We start from the raw sequence: 19,972 nt of genomic DNA, 5'->3' as shown, positions 1-19,972 counted from the left end.
GTTTTCTAAATGCCCATGGCATCTGGTTGAACTGGTTTGTGAGAGAATAAAACTGATATTGTAACAGAAGTTTAGATTTTGAAGTTCAAGTAAATTGTTCCTTAAAAAGTTTTTGCTATTATATGTGTGATAGTGTGCCATATCTCTTGCAGACCTACATTTCTCCAAGCGCTGCAATATTCAAAGCAGAAGAGGTTGGTGACGAAACAGAGGCTATGCTGAACAACATGAGAGTTTATGGAACGTGTATTATCACTTTGATGGCCATAGTAGTTTTTGTGGGAGTAAAGTATGTCAACAAACTTGCACTGGTATTCCTTGCCTGTGTGATTCTTTCCATCATTGCCATATATGCTGGAGTTATTAAGACTGCTTTTGACCCACCTGACTTTCCGTAAGTGCAGTATCTTTAAGTAGAGTGGGGTATTTAAAAAAAAAAACCCAACAAAAAAAAAAAACGGGGGGAAGGGAATAGCTACTGTAATAATTTCATCTTTTAAGCTAAAATTCAACATACAAGCACGTTGGCTTCAGTAGTGGGTTTTATGTGTTTTAGGCAATTATGTGCTCATTTGTTACTTTGAAATACCTATCTGAATCTTTCTTGTGTTGTTCATAAGACATGATACTCTGGAAAATTTTCTTTGGTACTTAGTTACTGGCTGTTATTCCATCCACACCTAAAGAACAGGAAGGTATTTTTTGCTGACAGTAAATATGTCTGCTTTATCTAAAGAATTAAACTAAAAATGTGTAAGGTGAAAACTTCAAGAAAACTGTAGCTATGAACCATAGTTATGAAAGAAATATACTTTCAAACTTTTTGTCATGAGGAAATCTTTGAAACTTCCATTTCTTCCTACTTAAAATGGAGACATTGCAGTGTTAAATTCATTTGTGTTTATGAAGGCTTTCTGCCCTCTTGTTAAATCAAATTTAATTATTTCACACATGGCATATTGCTTCTCACTGCTTCTAACTTGTACTTGTTTTAGCTCATTATTAGCCCACTAAGAATTATTTCTTTTGCCCAGTTATCAGTATATGGGTTGTTTTTTGTACACCATTTTCTGTTTGGAGAGAAGACAAAATGATACTGCTCAACACATTGGCAGAATAGCCTGGTAACTTTTGTTACGAAGTGCCATCTGTTAATGCAGGACTAAAGCTATCCCTTGCTGTGGGATTGTTACAGATTCCATGTTTGAAGTGTTGCTGATGACATTATGAATTGAGCATTAAAGCAGTATTTGATGACTATACTGTAAAATGATAACAGGTCTTCCATTGGAAAAAATAAAACTATATTCAAAACTGTCATTTTTTCTAAAGAAAACTTGAATTTCTAAGAAACTAACTTCTAGTAGGAAAATACTTGCTTTAGTCACCTGTATAGGTAAAAGAGGGCTTCTCTGGATATGTAGCATGGGTAAGACTACCGAGTTCCTGGCAACCTTATTTATAGCAGCTACTGTGCTGTATTATTGTTTGAGCTAAACAGAAGGTTATTTTCCAATAAAAGTTCACATGTTGACCAGTCTGCCTCAACATGAGAAACTCAGTTGTGGTTTTATATTATGGTAAAGCTGATCTGGTGGTGAGCTGGTCACCAAAAAGACCAGCTTCCACTTAAGTGGTTAGTTAGATTGGCATCACTAAACCTCCATTAGCTTTGACCATTGTGCAAGTGATAAAATAAAGTTTACCTCATGATCTCCCAGTTGAATCAAACTGGACGAAGTTTCTATGCATTCAATCAATTCACCCTGCTGCTATAGGGTCACCAAATCAATAGCAATTACAAAAGAAAATGAACAAGGCAAGTAGCAAGATGATCTTTTTAGCAGCAGCTTTGTGTTAAATCTGCTCAGCTTCCCTGTGATGCTGTACCCTGAAGCTGTACTGGTGTCCTGGCATCTACTCCTAACTGCTGTCACAAACAGGACATTGTACTAGGTCTGTACTTTGCTTGGCTTGGTATACTTCTAATGCCAGGTGGTATGTTTACTGTTGTTATCAGCTTCTTAACTGAGCTCCTTCAGAATGTCGGATATGTGCTATGCGTTCTTTGACTTACCTGACACAAATGTTGTATTTGCTGTTCAGTCTTTTGTCTTCATAGCTATTCTGTATCATTTCATTATTAAGGAAGCCTGGAATGAATATCTCCTGAACTTTTTTTTTTTTGATGTAGCTTAGTAAAAGTATGTTCCTAGATCCTTAATATTCTTTGCTGTTAGGAATTTGCTTTCTGGAAACTTCTGAGTTTTAGATCTTTTATTTCTGAGTGTTCTAATTGCTTCCAGCTTCATGATTCTTGAATTTGTACTCCAATCAGTGGTTTTAAATTTCCCTGGTTTTAAATCTTGGCTTATTTCCTACCTTTTGGATTTTAGTATTTTTGAGGACCATCTGAAATATTTATGCTAGAAAAAGGCATGACATACTTGCTTAATCTTACTTTTGTATTTTCTTGGTCAGGTTCCTCATTATATTAAATATTACTTAATTTTACTACTTTCTTGTAGGACTGAATGGATCATGATCTCTGTTATTTAGTGGCCAAGCTGCTTGAGTTGATTGTGTTTTCCAAAGATTTAATCAGAAGGCAAAATAGATAGTAATACCTTAAAGTAGAAATGCTTGATTGGTGTTTCAAAGATTATTTATTATTTTATATGCAGAAACTATATAGTGTTTTAGTAAATGCAGTGCAGGGAGTAAGATAAGTACTATAACAGGTTTCTAAAGAAGCTGAATAGACAAAAAATAGTTTAATGCACAGCACTGTATTGAAGGACTGCTGTTTTTATTTTCCTGTTTATAGTATCTGTCTCCTTGGAAACCGTACATTGTCAAAACGCAGCTTTGATGTCTGTGCCAAATTTACTGAAAGCAATAATGAAACAAAGACTACAACTTTGTGGCGCCTATTTTGTGATAGTCCTTTTCTTAATGCTACATGTGACGACTACTTTAGTCTCAATAATGTGACAGAAATTCAAGGAATTCCAGGAATAATGAGTGGAGTTCTAACAGGTGAGTTGGAAAGCACTGTGATTTAAAAATTTTTGGATGTTATTGATTTGGTCTATACTGTTCAGTAATGTACTGGTCTAGCCTGTCACTACTGCTTTAGCTCTAATCTGTTTGTGTGAAAGATTGCTACCTGGAGCATGCTTCCTCCTATAAAGTTTGCATCTGATTTTAGAATTTTAGTATCAAATTTTAATTGGAGTTTTATAGGCACTCTTTCAGAAGCTATTGTTCTATTAAAAAAAAGTGATTTTCACAGCTAATGTGGTGCTGTGTTTTTTTAAAGTGTTTAGCTCTTTTGTATGCCAAAGGCTTATTTCAACCCAAGTGGTTCATAATACATTCTTAAACTCTCCTGAGGGAGAACTTGTTTCCAATTTACAGGTGGTGTGTTGAGGAATGAGGTCCTGTGGCTTGTTCAGTGTGATACAGCAAGTTAGTGATGTGTTTGGAGAAAAGCAGTCTTTCTAGCTTCCAATCTAGTATTTGGGCAGGAGATACATCTAAAAAATGTATAGATTTACTTCTGTTTACATTTTTGTAGGGTTGTGGCAGCTTGGGATTCCAGTTGCATTGGGTAACAAGATTAATTTTGAACATGTAATAGATTGGATTGTATACAAATAAAGAATATTTCTGGGGATGACATGGATGTTCTGATACCTCTTCCCTGCTTCCCCTTAAAATAAGGTTTGATGTATATAAATATGCAACTCTTCATAGGGACACTAGGTAATCACTGCTGCCATAGTAATTAAGTTTAAGACATGAAATATAAAGTCACAAATACTATGTGTTTAGTATTTGTAACTTAGTATTTTAGTATATTAGTATTTCAGTACTTACAAAGGTACTAAATGAAGCATAGGTTTCTGTGAATCTAAACTTGTATGTTTAAAAAACTAACTTAATTTCCGTAATGAAAAACTAATCTTTTTCAATTGAAATGTTTGTAACAAGAAATGTGATTTAGGATTTGTTGTATGCAGGTGCATTTCCCTGTTCTGCTGTCACTGTTGTCCAGGGTTAGTCTGTACAGTGGGTCTCAAAGAAGTCAAGTTATTACTAAGCCGCATTTCTTTTTTGACCTGCTCCTCAAAATATAAGAACAGGAAATAGAAATGTATGCTAAGATTGCCTGAACCTGGAGATAATAGTTTCATTATTTTTTCACAATGCATCCCGATAATACATCTACATGTCTGTGCAGCGTAAGTGGTCATTCTGCAAGTATATTAGAATTTAATTCTATAACTAATTTTTTCTTTAATAAAAGAGAAAACCTTGCATGATGCATACCATATGCTGCTGCACTTCCACTGGCATACAGTGGTAATGCCCACCAGTTACAATTGGTATTGATCATATTGCTGCTGCATTATTGGCTTTATAAGGAAACGTTGGGAATTGTCATGATTTTTGTGTAAGAGAAGCCATCTGATTCATAAGATTATTGCGTTCCCACTACTTAAGTATCCTGAAACGGAGAATGACACTGGCACTTGTTTTTTCTCCCCTTGTAGATAATCTGTGGAGTAGCTATTCAGAAAAAGGATCAATAGTTGAGAAAAAAGATCAGCCATCAGTTGCTGGATCAGAAGAGACAAAAATGAGTGGTCTCCCTTATGTTTTTACAGACATCATGACCTACTTCACAATGCTTGTGGGGATTTATTTCCCATCTGTGACAGGTAGATACAGCTATTTTTCGTGACTGAGTATGTGTAGTTACAGCTGAAAAAAAGATTGTGTGCGTGTGTGTGAATGTTCGTTGCTGACAATGATACTGCTAGTGTTGTCCCAGGGTTTATATACCTGAAAAATTCTGGTGCTACAGACATAGCCGGTGGTTGGTTATTTTAGGGGGTTATAAGACTTAAACAGGGAATAATTTTAAGTGCTATTTTGTTTTCTGGAAAGAAAACAAAAGCTCCACGTGTTATTAAATGCTTATTCAAATTAAGATGCATAACTTTATAATGTTTTAATCTTCAAATGCATGAGAGAACAGTTTAGTATTAAGGTAATGTTTTCAGGTATTCAAGCTGTGAACTGCCTGTGATTTGTTTAAATGTCCAATATTTTTTGCAACAGTAACTAGTCGAGACTTTTGGTTCAAGCTTAAAGGTTAGGTTAGATGTATATAGCTTTCCTCAGGTCACATTTGACTGAAATATCCAGAGAGATTTTCCTTCATAAGTTCCCAGCTCAGTAATTGCAATATCAAGTAACACAACAGAAATCGGGTCAGAAGTTGTTTACTAGTAGGATACCGGGCTGGGGTGTTCCTTTGCATTCTTGTCCCCTGCTGTTCCCATTTCTCTACTTCAGGCTCTTTTTATCAACGTCTCATCGTATCAGAGCCTGTGGTTAGGGTTTCTTGCATTGTGTGGAGTTTGCCCATGCTTTTGCACTGGAATGTCTTGACATTAACTTCCATGTTTTTGCCTCCAACAGTGGTCAGGGCAATTCTAGGAAAGATGGCAGAATAAGTTACTGTATGATTTTTTAATTTTTTTTTTTTTTGTCCTTCCTGTCACAGTATGTGCTAGAAAATATTTTTGTTCTCCTGTTAAATTAAACCAGGGATGTGTACATGTGATTTCCTAATCATTCTTCTTGTATTTCCTGCCTACTCTTTTTTTATTATTATTCTCTATTATTTAGTTTATTGATTTGTTTGCATATCTTATTATCTACTGTCTATTTAATAGAAAGTTAGTGCATTTGGTCACGCTGGCTAAAATTGCTAAATCCCCATCCCCAACATTTTGCTATTTCTGTGTATTTCCCCATTTCAAAAACAATTCTGAAGTTATACTTGAGAAATATTTTTTTTTTATCTGTCTCTTTCCCGAGTTTCTGGAATTTGTTCAGTCAACAAAGGATGGTAACACAGATTTCTGAATGTAGTTATGAATGAAAGTATAGATTGAGGATTTTTGCGGGGTTATAATACATTTCTGTAGCCTGCATTGATAATGATGTTAAATCACACTTTAATAGAATAGGAACATTAAAATTTGTTATTTACAAGGAGTTAGTTTTAATTGGTTTTGACATATAAATTTAATCTCTTTTTAAGGTATTATGGCAGGTTCAAACAGATCTGGAGATCTTAAGGATGCTCAGAAATCTATTCCTACTGGAACAATTTTGGCTATTTCAACGACGTCTTTTATTTGTATCCTTTATGCTGTGACTCCTTTGGTTTTTTTCCCTAGTGTGCATTCTGTAGGTATAATAGCATAGTTTTTTCATTGAGATGTCATTAGTTACCGGAGTATAAAATGAATGAAATCTAAACTGAAAATAAATATTTTGTATTTGTCTAAAATACAAATAATACTTATAAATAGTGTTTAAAATCTGATTTTATTTTTATATATAAATATTTATATATACATTTTATATTCCAGCAGTGCTTCAAATTCCAAGATATAGTTGATGTTTTTAGTGATGGGATGTAGCTGTTTTTAGCTTCATGCATCAGCTGGAAGATTGCTTTGTTGTTATGCTCAGCATAACCACTGAAAAAACTTAAAACTACCAGCAATAGAAATTGTTGGTCATTCAATACCTAGAAAACACAAATGCTTATTTGTACGAGAGAAGTATCTGTTCTGTTGCATGATGCATGAACCGGCTGCTTCCAATACTTAACAAATCAATTGTATATCAAATGCAGTTGTAGAGAACATAAACTAAAAAAATTGCAGCAGGGAAGTTTTAAAAAAAACAAACCACAGAACAAACAAAATGACAACCACACACACTAAAAAAAAAAAAAACGTTTGTCATGGACACTTTCATCCCTAGGTGAAAAATTGAATGTTTTCACTCTCTATGTATATGATTATAGTGTAATCTTCCTTCAGTCTCAGTAATAGATCTCTCCTGTATAGTGTTGTTTGGTGCCTGTATAGAAGGTGTGATACTAAGAGATAAGTAAGTTGTATTCAGCTTCTAATTTTACAGGAAAATGTTTATGTTAATAGGACTTTTATTAATGGCTCTTCAAGGAAATATCTGTGAAACATTTTTCTTTCCCTTAGGTTAAAACCTATTTTTTAGGAAAATCTATTTGTGAAACTGAGATGACTACAAAAATGGTCAGGTTATTAGGCTGTATCCCTTCAAGAAGTAGAAACAGAATCTAAGAGAAATGTTTGAAGTGGAACTGGCTGTAATAAAACATGCTTAAGAAAGGAAATCATAGTTACTACTTGTGGAGCTGATGGATGGGGGTAAGGGGAGTGGCATTACTTGGTAGAAGTAATATACTACTGAGGAACAAAAACAGAAACAGATTGACACTTACATGACAAGGAAAGTTCATGAGAGAGACTGCAATGCATCATCAGGACTAAGATTTCCACTGGATTTATGACTTCGTTGTAAAGTTTCAGTTGTAGATCAGGAGTCATGTCAGTTTTCACCCATGTAATATTTGTGGATATTTGAGGTGCAATATGAAGCATGATGGGAATAAATGTAATGGGAGATAAGCATGAACAGAATTTCCTGATCTTGATAAATTACCACCTTGGGAGAAGCTGAGTTGACAAGATGAAGCTGTTGGCAGGTTTCACGTTTGTTTCCCTGCTGGTATCAGGTTCTCTTTTCTACTGAGGCCCAGTTTGCTCTTGGTGATAAAGCAGTGGCATTGAAGTATTGTTTGAAAAGTGATGGAGGTGGTGTTGAGACAACTTATTTGAAAACACAGTCTTTTACTCTAGAAGGAAAACCATAAGTTAAAAGCTGGATTCTGATTAAAGCTAATACAAGAAGCAGCGGGGAATAATTTTTACTTTAAAATGGTACTGCTGCATATGGGAAAATCTCAGATTTCCTTTTCTTCAAAGTAAATGCACAAACCAAATCAAACTGATGCTTATAAAATAATAAATGAATTATAAATTGTAAAGTAATTCAGAACCAATACCTCATTAACTCACATTTTCCAATGTAACATATTTGAAATTTACTGGGGAGGGGTGGGAGTGGAATTTTGCATGCTCTGAGTGCAGGTGATCTGTCAGTAGAGCAGGATGCAGTGGAGCAAGAGCATTGAATCAGTGTTCTTCCCTTTCTACTTCTGCCAGTTCTGTTAGGTTGGATTTCAGGCAAACAAGTAAAATGTATCTATCTTGGTCTGATTTGAAGACCAGAGGGTTTAGGTTTTTTCTTCTCATTATGGATTGTCACCTCTGCCATGGGAAAAAGTAGGTTGTACATCTTTCTGTCTTTCATCTTTTCAAGTTGGTCCTACCCTCTGTTTAATTAAAACACAGACATTATAATTTTAATTAATTAAGAATCAATGTGCAGCTGTATAAGTGTCGTCATAGAAGCATAGTATGTTTTTTCCCCTACATTTCCAAAGAGTTTGGTTTGCTCTTTTTCTGTTTGTTGAAAACAGCATGTAGTCATGCATCCAAGCTTGGGCATATGCAAAAATTTGAACACTGGCTTATTATATTAACCTGATTTTTAAATTTCTTGACCCTGCTTAAGAGCAGATCTGAACAGTCATAACACATGCAACTTTTCTTAGTCTGTAACCTTCTATTTTCTCTGGGATTTATTTTGAAGAAACTGAAAACACTGCAGGGGGAGAGGCAGGGGGGATCTATGCTATCACAGTGTAGATAGTCTTAAAATAGATTTTTGGCTGCTTACTAATAAAACTAAGATGAACTGCAGGAAGATTACCCGCTTTTAAAATAAACATCAGTTTGAGGGGAAGGCAGAGCGGAGGGGAGAACCTTTTCATAGTTTACCCAAGATGTCCATACATGAGCATGAAGTTAATTACCAAAAAAAAAAAAAAAAAAAGGCAGTGTCATTGGATGGGACATTCAAGACTGTAATTAAAGCACCTTTTCCTGACTTCCATCTGCTTTTTGCCATAGTCATAAAACAGTGCATCACGTAGCTTGACAGTCAGAAGGCAAGTGGATAACCTGAGGTGGTTGTGTCTAGCAGTTTCTCCTTTACAAAAGGAAAGGCTAATACTCTGATTTGCCAGTCTCCTGCTTATGCCCCAGGGTATACCTGTATTACTTGTAGAACAGACTTCTGCAGTCACAAGGATTTAAAGGATGCATGTGTAAATACTTTTGATATTGCTGTTAGTTCTGTAAAGTTTGCCAAGATACCTGTAAACTGTTATGTGTCTACTTAGAAGCAGTACTTATAATGAATCAATTATAGCATGTTTACTTTAAAACAGCACAATAAATAGAAATTGGTTGGGAAGCCCTCTAATGCATACTGTGACATGGTGTTTATTCTTGAAAAGTGCTGCTGTTCAAAAAAAAATGGAAATGTGGGTGTTGAAGCTATATTAAAAGTCATTTTAATGCTTACTGATTTTTTTTTTTTTTTTTTTTTTTTTTATTCCTCCCTCTTCCCTAAGGTTTGGAGAAGCAGTTAATGGAAATCTAGTGGTCGGTACATTGGCTTGGCCGTCTCCATGGGTTATTGTAATTGGTTCATTCTTTTCAACGTGTGGTGCTGGTCTCCAGAGTCTCACTGGTGCACCCCGTCTGTTGCAGGCCATTGCAAGAGATGGCATTGTACCATTTATTCAAGTAAGAATTATTTTTTTTCTTTACTGTGCTTCAAATATGGCTTATGTTTTGACAAACACAATGAGGCATTGTTTCTGCTATTCCTGTTGAACTGTGGGGAAAAGATTTGGAGCTCAGTTCTAATTGTGTATAATAATAGATCAAGCTATTGTAGGACAGAGTTGGAATGTGGTTATTTCTGTGCAATGCAATTTAATTATTTTTGTTCTTGCACGTAGAAGGTAGTGGCTCAAAGCTGAGAATATAAGTCTTCTATAAATGGAAATGAATGAAGTAAGAAGCAACTAACTACTGAACTTCTTGACTCCAGGCTGTGTTTACAACTTGTATTTGTGAGCAAAGTTGATTTAATCTCACTATGGAACTCATATCGTAGAGATACAATTCTAATTCTTACTCATTTTTGTAAGCTAAATGAAGTCAACAAAGGTGTAACAATAGCGTTCTGTCCCGTGACTCTGAACATTAAGATTGTTCTGACATCCCTGTGCATGTTTTAAAAATAGTTCCTTTGAGAAAAAATTAAGGGAGCTAGCAAACAAAGATGACAAGAGGAGTCTTGTTGGAAGTTATTTAACACAATTTCTGGGCTGCATCTGCAAAAACTAGACAACTAGACTTGAGTAAAAAAAAAAAAAAAAATTCCAAAAGTTGATAATGTCTAAACAACACTGTGGTTTCAGTGCTGAAGTTTGGCATTTGAAAGCTTATCTCAAACTGCCAAGAATAGCCAACAGTTGCACAGCACAGCGATAACCTGCCAAGAACAGATTCAAATGCAAAGAAAAGGATTATGTCTGAGTAACTATGAGTATTTTGGGAACAGAGTTAGGGGACCGTTGTCAAATTTGGCACACAGAAAGAAATTGACACTGAAGGTAGCTAGGACTGAATTTAGGAGAATAGTGTGTTCTGTGTGGAGAGAGTCCTGAGGAGGATTTGGAGTACTGCTTTGTTTTTGTGTATCTCTTTGGGAGGTTTATATCATTATTTTGATACCTAAGTTATGTGACCAAACCTATAAGTATTCCCTACTTCACCACACTTACCTCTAGAGGCTTGATCAGAAGTGTGCTCTAGGTCACAGTCTGACATCTGAGGTCGGTGTAGTATGTTATGTTAAAATGGGCTATTACTTGGTGCGTAGCTTAAGACTCCATTCAGAGATACCTATAATCTGTCTCCAGTGAGGGCTAGCTATGGAATAGCAGCAGCTTGGTTTGATTCCTGAGTTGCCTACAATGAATCAGCACATTGATGTGTGACTTGAGGAGAAGATTCCTCAGCGAGGACGTGCCTTGGACTATTAGGAATGCTGGATTAGCTGGAGAATTTGAGTGGGGTTGGGGGGAAGCATCAGGGAAGGGGTATGTGCAGAATATGTGGGAATGGGAAAATGATGAGAGGGGACTTGTGAAGAGGGGGAAGGAGTACATAGGGAATGGGTTAGAGGAGATGGTTGGAAAAGTCGAGAAGCAAAGCAAAATGGAAGAGGTAATGCTTTGCAGAGGGGTTGTCTTTTGTGTGTGGTGGATTTTTTGTTGGTTTTTCTAAAGGCAGATCATCCTGCTGTTGCCAGCTTTTCTCCTCGGTCTTTAATCACTTGGTTCCATGCCACTGCTTCCCTGGTCTTTCTGCTAGTGCCTAGTCTCGGTAGGGCTGTATCCTTGGTATTTTCTCTTAGGTCTTTTTCCAGTCTTGGGCTGGAGGGCAGAATGGTCACTGGAAACATGCTAGTATGGCTGCAGGAGCCCAGGAGGGTTAGTGAATCTAGAAGTAGACAAAAAGACAGCAGCTGCTGCTTCTGTAGCCTCTCTGCTGCCTGAATGTTCTGCGAGCAGCACTGTAGCAGTGCTACTGCTAGTGGGAAATGCAACTGCTGCATCCTCAGCTTGACTGGCTGGGGCTGCTCTGCACGTACGGTATTGGCAGCTTGTTCATTGAGAAAGTTCTATCACTGTTCCCTTGGTTTAAGAGCACCTTTTCTACCAGGGGTGGAAAAGATGTTGAGGATGTGCCAGAATATTAAACATGATGATGCTTTGTTTCACAGTTGAGAGCAGTGGCATGTTCTCTGACTTGCAAGATGTATCTGTAACTGGAATACACTAAGTATCCTGGGGTGGGGGGACAGAATCATGATGGAGTTTGACTTGTGAGTGGGAAGGGACTGTAATGCAATAAATTGTAAATGCTGGGTTGTGTTGAGAGAGAAACAAAAAATTTCACTTTTGAAGTAAAAATTTGGTATTTGGTTAAAGGGTGACAGTATGATTCTGTCTTATCGGGGTTAGATCTAAAAGGAGTGAAGAATTGGAAGAAAAAAATTTACATAGTTTGGGAAGTGAGTGACAGGGAATCCAGGATAAGCAGGATGTTTGAAGAAAGATTTGAGACTTGAAAAGTGCTTGCAGTTTTGGAGTGATATAGCTGCTGCATGGTCAGTTAAGAAAATGAATGCAAGGAGATTAATATAGGTGCAAAAGTATGACATGTTTAAGAAAAAAAAAAACAAAAGATGAAACAGGAGCAGAAAATACGGCATTTTAATGCATTGAAAGGAAGATTGGTGGATAGCAGAAAGCTAAGGGAAGAACACAGTATGGAAAATGAGTGAGGTGAAGAATGCAAGCGTTTGGAAACGAAGCCATTATGGAAAATGGGAGTGAGGGTTTAGTCTTTATAATTGTATGGAGGAGAGTAAATGCAGCTGGAACTTCAGGTGAGGCATTGTGCCATCTATCACCAGTATAGCTGGGTAGAATTCTCCCCAAAGGAAGTTATCACATGCAAAATGATTTTTTGGGTGGGCTCTGTGCAGGATCATGGGCTTACTGAAGTCCTTTTCAAAGATCAATATTTGTGTTTGTAAGTACTGAGTTGAAGCCTGTTTTATGTTGCAAAAAGTACTACCTTCAACTACATTAGCTTTTTATAGACTAAGCATAAGTCTCTGATGCATGTGGATTTCAAGTTACTTAGGATTATTTCAACAGCAGCTTCAATAGAGCTTTAACTTTATGCTTGGTTTATCAAGTATTTTTCATATTGGAAATGTGTGGTTTTGCAGTTTTGTGCTTTTTGTACTATAGTTTACTTCATTATCCTTTGTAACGAATGATTGTTCTTTCCAGTTAAGAGTTTGTTTGCGATCTGCATCACATTTCATAACTGTGTATTGAACAGTTTTCCTTATTCTTACTGTTTACATGAATTAACTAGGTATTTGGTCATGGAAAAGCAAATGGAGAACCAACTTGGGCTCTGCTTCTCACTGCTGGTATTTGTGAAATAGGAATTTTGATAGCCTCATTGGACAGTGTAGCACCAATTCTTTCTATGTAAGTGTGAATGTGGTGGGTTTTGTTCTTTAGTATTTTATTTTTAAAGTAACTAATTATTTCTCTTTTTTAAATAATAAATGCTAGATTTTGTTTTCTAACAAGTTATATTCATTCGATCCTGGAGCTAACATGAAACAACAAAATGTTTTGGCTGGAACCAATTTCTAGGCACAAAAAACTCTTTCCATGACAGAGTTCTCAAATGCTAGTAAAAATATGTTCAACTTGTAAAAACCTGGATTTTAAAATAAAAATTCCTGCTATCTTAGCAGGTGCCATCTAATAGAGACACACAAAACAATGTATTGTTTTAGGGTATGAACTGAACTTTATTTTATTGACTTTGTCTTGCAAGTTTGTCCCGTGTGGTACGGGTTGACCCTGATAGGCAGCTCAGCCCCACACATCTCTCACTCCCCCCTGCCACAGGGCAATGGGGTGAGAATCCAAAGTGCCAAAGGGGGAGAACTCAGGAGTTGAGGTAAAGACATTTTAATAGGTAAGGCAGAAGCTCTGCACACAAGCAAAGAAAAAATAAAGGATTTGTTCACTATCAATACGCAGGTGCTTAGCCATTTCCAGGAAAGTAGGGCTTCACCATGTGTAACTCTTACTTGGGAAAACAAACACTATTACAAATGTCCCCCCTTCTTCCTCATTTCCCCGAGCTCTTACTGCTGAGCATGATGTCAGGCAGTGTTGAATATCCCTTTGATCAGCTGTGTCCTCTCCCCAAGACTATGTGCTGGCAGGGCAGCTGGAAAAACAGAGGTGGCCTTGGTGCTGCGTGAGAACTGCTCAACGAGAGCTACAACATCCCTGTGTTAACAGCACGGGGTTGGTTGCAAATCCAGAACGTAGCACCATATAAGCTAATATGAAGACAACTAACTCTATCCCAGTCAAAACCAGTACACTGTGATTGTCAGTTGTTTGCTATGTTTTCTGTGAAATCTTTGAGGCTTTGTATTATGCTAATGCCATATTTGAGGCCTAATATTCTACAAGTATTAATTTTGTCTATGTCTTGTGTTCTGTTGGCCACTGTGAACGCAGTGTGCAAGTTCCTCCCCTTTTTTGAATTGTGTTCAGCCTTTTATTGCAAATCTGCTAGTTAATTTCCTATTGGAAAGTGTTCTTAGTGTTCTTTTTTCCTCTATTAACAGGTTTTTCCTTATGTGCTATATGTTTGTAAATCTGGCTTGTGCAGTTCAGACGCTTTTACGGACTCCCAACTGGAGACCTCGTTTCAAGTATTACCACTGGTAGGGAATACTCCTTCATTCAGAAGAGTTAAAACTAATTATGCAGCCCTAAATTGTTGATGTTTTATTATTGCAAGAAAAATCTCTCTTTTCTGATTTAAATAAGGTGATTCATTCACTGAATACTCATAACAGCAATGGTTTTTTTCATGTGCTTGGAATAGGGCTAGGAATAGCTGTGATCACAAAAACGTGGTGGGTTTGGGAAGGGGCTAGAGGATGACATTTAGTATGGCTTATAAGCCAAGTTCTTCTGAATAGATGAGAATGAAGATGAAAAAACGTATAATCTGTCTTTTATATATTGATAAGGAGAACTGGTGAAAATGTTCAGGAAGGTTCATGTGATTTTCATTTTGGTTTTGTAGATCTTACTGCATAACTAAAACTTGTACAGAAGAAAAATCTTATTTATATACATCATTTGGCTCTTTAATGATACGATCACTGTTTTCAAAATATATCATGCTTTGGACATTGCATTTGATAACTGAAGTAGACAAGTGGATACTTGACAGTCGTTAAAGATCAAATATACAAAAAATGTGTGGGGGGTGTTTTTAATTAGTTTTTTTTTTAAGCGTTCAAACATTTCAAACTAAGATTGGGAAACTTTAATTTTTACCAAATGTTAAAAATTACTTATGTTTGTTTAATTAACGCTAATTCTGTTGAGAGATATTAGTGCTGAAATGCCTTGAAGACTAGAGCCTTTAGGAGGTAAGATGGCCTAACGCTAGGATGTAAGTCGCTTATTATTTTTTTCTTTTAAAGAATTGAGTGAAAATGAAATGTCACTAGTTTAGCCCTAAAAGATCTTTTTGAATCTGCTCGGTAGGCACTTAGTATTTTGGCACATAAACCTTCAAATACCTCAGAGCCTGTCTCCCAATCTATCACTGCAAACACCTAGTAGTGTTTGCAACAGCAGGAAGGAAAATGGAGGACTGCTGTCTTTTGGTGGGTTTTTTTGTTTGGTTGGGTTTTTTTGTTTGTTTGGTAGGGTTTTTTTGTTCCACCTCTCCTGAGCAGTCTGATTGTACCTCCTACTGTACTTCCACAAAGTAGCTTAAAACTTAAGGCAGGTGGATAAAATGGAGGTAGCAAGATATACGGGATGGACCGTGATGAGGAAGAAAAAGCAAAGGGTTGTGGTATGGCAGCAGCAGAGTTTGTAACCGTTAGGCAACAATTCTTTTTTAGCTTATTTTTTTTCCCCAGATTGATCAGTGAGCCAACGGATGACTCAGTGTGTGACTGTGTAGTCGCTTCTTGCCAAAGCAGGTGTCAGAATGCTTGGCCAGAATTGGGATGGGACTTTATTTTTTGAGTGGGAGTCTTAGGTTGGCTAGTTCAAGCATGAAAGAGCAGCTGCTGTTCTTTTAGACATTTAGAATGATGTCCTCAGAAATGGTAGAAGGCATTTCTTCGGTTTAAAACTGGACGTGTTTGGACTCAATACTTGGCATGGTACACAAACTCAAGGTACCAGTCAAAAGCTGGGTCTGCCAACACTCTGTCAATACAATGGCAGCTAGCTCTGATTTGGAAATCGGGTGAAAAGACATTTGGGGTGTTACATGTGACAAAAACTATTCACAAAACTGTCTGGTTCTGAGCTGACTTACATCTATCTTGAACAATAGCATAGGCAAACCAGGCACATAAACTTTAATCTGATAATGCTTCTGTAATTTTTTCAGCTCACAATTATTCTTTCTTTATAGTCTTTGAAAGATTGTTTTCTGTGTTATCTTCTACTGTCCTGTGTTCTTTCTGAAGAGATGGGCCACAGTGGAAGTGGAGAATGAGTCAAGTTTAATTACGTAATCAACTATTTTTGCTGGAAGTAACATAATGTTGTTTACTAATGTTTAAGAATTTATTTTTTTTTTAGCTTAAATTCAAATCGACTCTTAAGTGATAGCAGTGTGTTTTGAAACTGATCTTACTTGGAGGTGCTGATAGAGTTTCAGAACTGACAAGTGCAGTACATCTATTGTTATATCTAGTTCAACTGTATTATTTATGTTACACAAAGTTTGAGAATGTAATTTTCTTGTAAATTAAAATTGGGACAATGTATTTTTATTTATATAGTAGCTATGAAGTGGCCTTTGAGGAAGAAAGGCCTTTCTGGGAGTTAACTTAAATAAGAAATTGACTTTGTAGAACATTCGCATGCCTATTTAAAAAAATGGAAAAAAATGGTTTCTTTTAGGACTCTCTCATTCCTGGGGATGAGTTTATGTCTTGCCTTGATGTTCATTTGCTCTTGGTACTATGCTTTGATTGCCATGCTAATCGCAGGATGTATATACAAATACATAGAATATAGAGGGTAAGACCATATATCTTATTTATTCTATATATAATATCTTTAACATTCAGCAAAAAGCACTTTTGTATAACATAGATAAAACTGAAGTAATAGAATTGAGAGTATTCCTTGAAACAAGGTAAGATCCCGTCTCTTAAGGGCTGTAAGTTTTCAGGTTCTAATTTGTCTGGAAGCTCTGTTCCAATCTTTTTGACAGCCAGAACTGATCAAAATAAGAACCAATACAGCTGGGAAACTTCCGTCTCAGCAGAGGTTATGGTACTTCAGGAACATCAGCTTGTAATATCAAGCAACAACTATTAAAAACCTGTTACCTTAGAATTAACTTGTGCTAAAGCCCAAAAACTCTACTCTTGTGTGGACTTAAGCACTTTTTAGAATGAATCATACTGAACAATCCTGAGCACCCACTGAAAATTATTTATTTTCTGAAGGCTTAGGTAATCTTTAAACTGCAACGTACTTTTGTATTGTATGCATTTGACAAGGGCTACATACAAAGTCAGACCTGTAAGAAATGCTGTGCAAGTAGGAGACTTAAAGAGCATGCTGGAGTTCATTTAAAAAACAAAACACCACCACCCCACAACTAAACAAGGTATCCAAACGCTAAAGGTGGTTATGATCAGTAATGTGTGTGCTTTCCCTTTCTAAGGAAAGATACCAGATGCTGAAAGATTCCAGTCAAGAAAAATAGTAAGGCTTTGGAGAAGGAAATTGAAGCGAGGCCAGCTGTTTTGATGAGTGATTAAGCACAGGTCTTAAGTGGATCAGTTGGTATAAACTGCTCCACCTTGTGGGTTCTCCATCTTTTAATATCTCCATTTCCAGATTAGATGCTTTCCTGGTTTATAACAGTTCCATTTATTGTGTTAATTACAAGGAAATTAACTTGCCTGTTTTAGCCAGGAATTAAGATCAGGTGATAAGTTCTGCTTGTGTGTATGTGTGTAGGATTGCACATACATGAAGTTATATGTACATCTAAATTCATATACAGGCTCTACAAATGTTGGCACATAGCCAGCATGTCTACCCGGGAGAACAACTTCTTTTTTGCAGTTTTCTGCCTGCCTTTACAAATGCAGGAGCTGATTTGGCAGTGGGCAGAAACTTACCCTGAAATGTTATAAAATCTGTTCTCTGGAGACAACCCCTATTTCTGTTTTAATTTTTGGATAACTAAGTAAAAGAAACTTACATGATTGTGCTGTCTGTGAGGGTACATTTTAATTGCCACATTGTTCTTTGATAGCTTTTAAATTCAGTTTGGCTTATTTCATATAAATTCCAAAAGAAGGCTAGAGGTAACAAAAGTTCAGTAAGCATGCATGAATGGAAAAAAAGAGGGAGGCGGGGCAGGCAAGTGGGATGACCCCTTGCCATAGTAGAATCCCCACAAAGGAAAATAATGTGTTAGCCTAACAGTTTGTTCTTGTTTGGTTGGCCACCTGGTGTATAGCACAGCTTTGTGTTGGGAGAAAGAGGAGTGGAAGAAGTATGGAAATTGAAGGTGGTTGGGAGGGCAGATAAAGCTTTAGGCTCACCCAGGAGAGAAGCTGGGAAGGAAAGGAACTGGAGAAAGCTGTGGTAATGGTGTTTGGGGGGCGGAGATAGGACACAGTAATCCATGTAAAGACAGCACTCATTCTGCTGCTTTAAAAATTATTACTTTTAAGTAGCCCTCACTTGTTCATTCCAGTGCTTAAAAGCAACTTAAGTAGCTCTTATGATTACAAAAAAGCTTTTGAGGTACCACCAAAATAGACCATAATGACTATTAAGTACTTAATAAATAGTTCTCTTGATGGGACCTGAGACTGTTTCATCTTGGTTCATCTTCATTCTTGATTTAAATCTGCAAGATGAGGGGTTTTTTTCCATGCATTCATGCATATAAGAGCGTTTATTTTTATGTTCGTTGTCCCTTATGTGAGCAAAATTTATTTTATTTGTATAAATAAATGGGACCGTGTTAACTGAATTTCTTCTGCACCCTGAAGAGCGGAAAAAGAATGGGGCGATGGAATCAGAGGGCTGTCTCTGAATGCAGCTCGCTATGCTTTGCTTCGTGTTGAAGATGGTCCTCCTCACACCAAGAACTGGAGGTAGGTTCTACTCCTTCCAGGGTCACACAGGTCTTGAAATATGTAAATCTGTTGGGAGTACTTCTGGTAAAGCTAATGGCCAAAGTGAAATTCACCATTAAAATAGTATTTTAACTTGAGGATGGTGATGATGTCATTGCATTAGTAGCATTTTACTGCAGTAGAATGTGACATATGGTCAGCATGTAATCAACTTGGGTGGGAATATGGGCAAACTAGCTTGAAGTTAAATCCATGTGGTGTTGACTTAGTTCTCCAAAGTGCAGAAGAATATTAATGTTTAATTATTTATAGATTTTCAGAGGAACAGTTATCAGTCCCGCTATCTCTATAGGAGAAATGCTGCAATTCCATAAGTGGGTGGTTTGGGTTTTTTTGCTTTTATATATGTTCCATCTGAAATAGATTGTTTACAGAGGATCCATTATTTGTTTAAATTAATTTTTTGTGGCAATCTTTTATATATATATCTATATATCTATCTTCATTTAATAGTAGCACTTTCTAAATTGCTTAGATATCATTAAAACAAAAATCTTATGTTGGCTGTCCATTCATATGTAATGGGGTTAGATGTCCACAACTATTTTTGCAATATAATCTTTTTACTTGTTAATGTATCAACTTTCTCAAAGCCAACACAAAAAAATTACCTAGTATTTAAAATGAAAGGATGTTTGCACACTGTCACTTATGATAAGTGTAATGCAAATCAGAACTCTGATCAGTTGAATGCACAAAAATGAGATTGTTGCCAAATGTGATACTTTAATTGTAATTGCTGCTCTGTGATAGTACCCCTGGGTGCATACACATACCATGTGCTGTTGCCCGTCAGTATAATGGCATTATTTTACCATTTGTCAATGGGACTGATGCACATAGGTAGTTATGGAAAACATGAGCCAGTGCTTTTACCTGTGTCTGAACTGGCATCTCGGAGGCATCGATGTAGTATCTGACAAAGAGCTTTCCTGTGAAATGTCTAATGTTGCTTCGGTTCCAGATGAGTTACCCTTCTGTTGTGTCAACGTATTTCCTAGAACTGGACCTTCTTGTTGTATCTTAAACCACGCTGGTTTTGAAGGAGGAAGTAACGCTCCCAGCTCTTTGTCATTCTTTTGAATTTGTAGTAATGACAGGGAAATTATAAAATGTTGGTTTGGAGAAAGTAAGCAGATTGGATATTGATTAAAGGCAACAGAATGCATCCTCAAGTGTGCAGTTGAAACTGAACTTGGAGCGCTGTCAGTACGGTTAAAGCTGTGACTGTCCTTTTGGA

The 19,972-nt window shown here is 36.6% G+C and overlaps 1 protein-coding gene across 7 annotated transcripts in view; it reads left to right on the top strand.

The window, feature by feature from the left end:
- The window catches only part of LOC130147473 (solute carrier family 12 member 7-like), a 77,416-nt gene that overhangs the window by 39,556 nt on the left and 17,888 nt on the right, over window positions 1-19,972 (top strand). For all 7 annotated transcript variants that reach the window (XM_056334628.1, XM_056334623.1, XM_056334625.1 and 4 more), the window contains 10 exons: window positions 153-394; window positions 2,828-3,039; window positions 4,560-4,727; window positions 6,122-6,220; window positions 6,927-6,984; window positions 9,458-9,632; window positions 12,855-12,973; window positions 14,143-14,241; window positions 16,463-16,582; window positions 18,586-18,690. In XM_056334628.1, the coding sequence (XP_056190603.1) occupies window positions 153-394; window positions 2,828-3,039; window positions 4,560-4,727; window positions 6,122-6,220; window positions 6,927-6,984; window positions 9,458-9,632; window positions 12,855-12,973; window positions 14,143-14,241; window positions 16,463-16,582; window positions 18,586-18,690 (1,397 nt within the window). The remainder of the gene's footprint in view (window positions 1-152; window positions 395-2,827; window positions 3,040-4,559; window positions 4,728-6,121; window positions 6,221-6,926; window positions 6,985-9,457; window positions 9,633-12,854; window positions 12,974-14,142; window positions 14,242-16,462; window positions 16,583-18,585; window positions 18,691-19,972) is intronic.

Source organism: Falco biarmicus, chromosome 4 (genome assembly GCF_023638135.1).
Source record: "Falco biarmicus isolate bFalBia1 chromosome 4, bFalBia1.pri, whole genome shotgun sequence".
NCBI lineage: Eukaryota > Metazoa > Chordata > Aves > Falconiformes > Falconidae > Falco > Falco biarmicus.
Note: the sequence above shows the minus strand (reverse complement) of the source record. Positions and strands in the feature narration are given on the sequence as shown.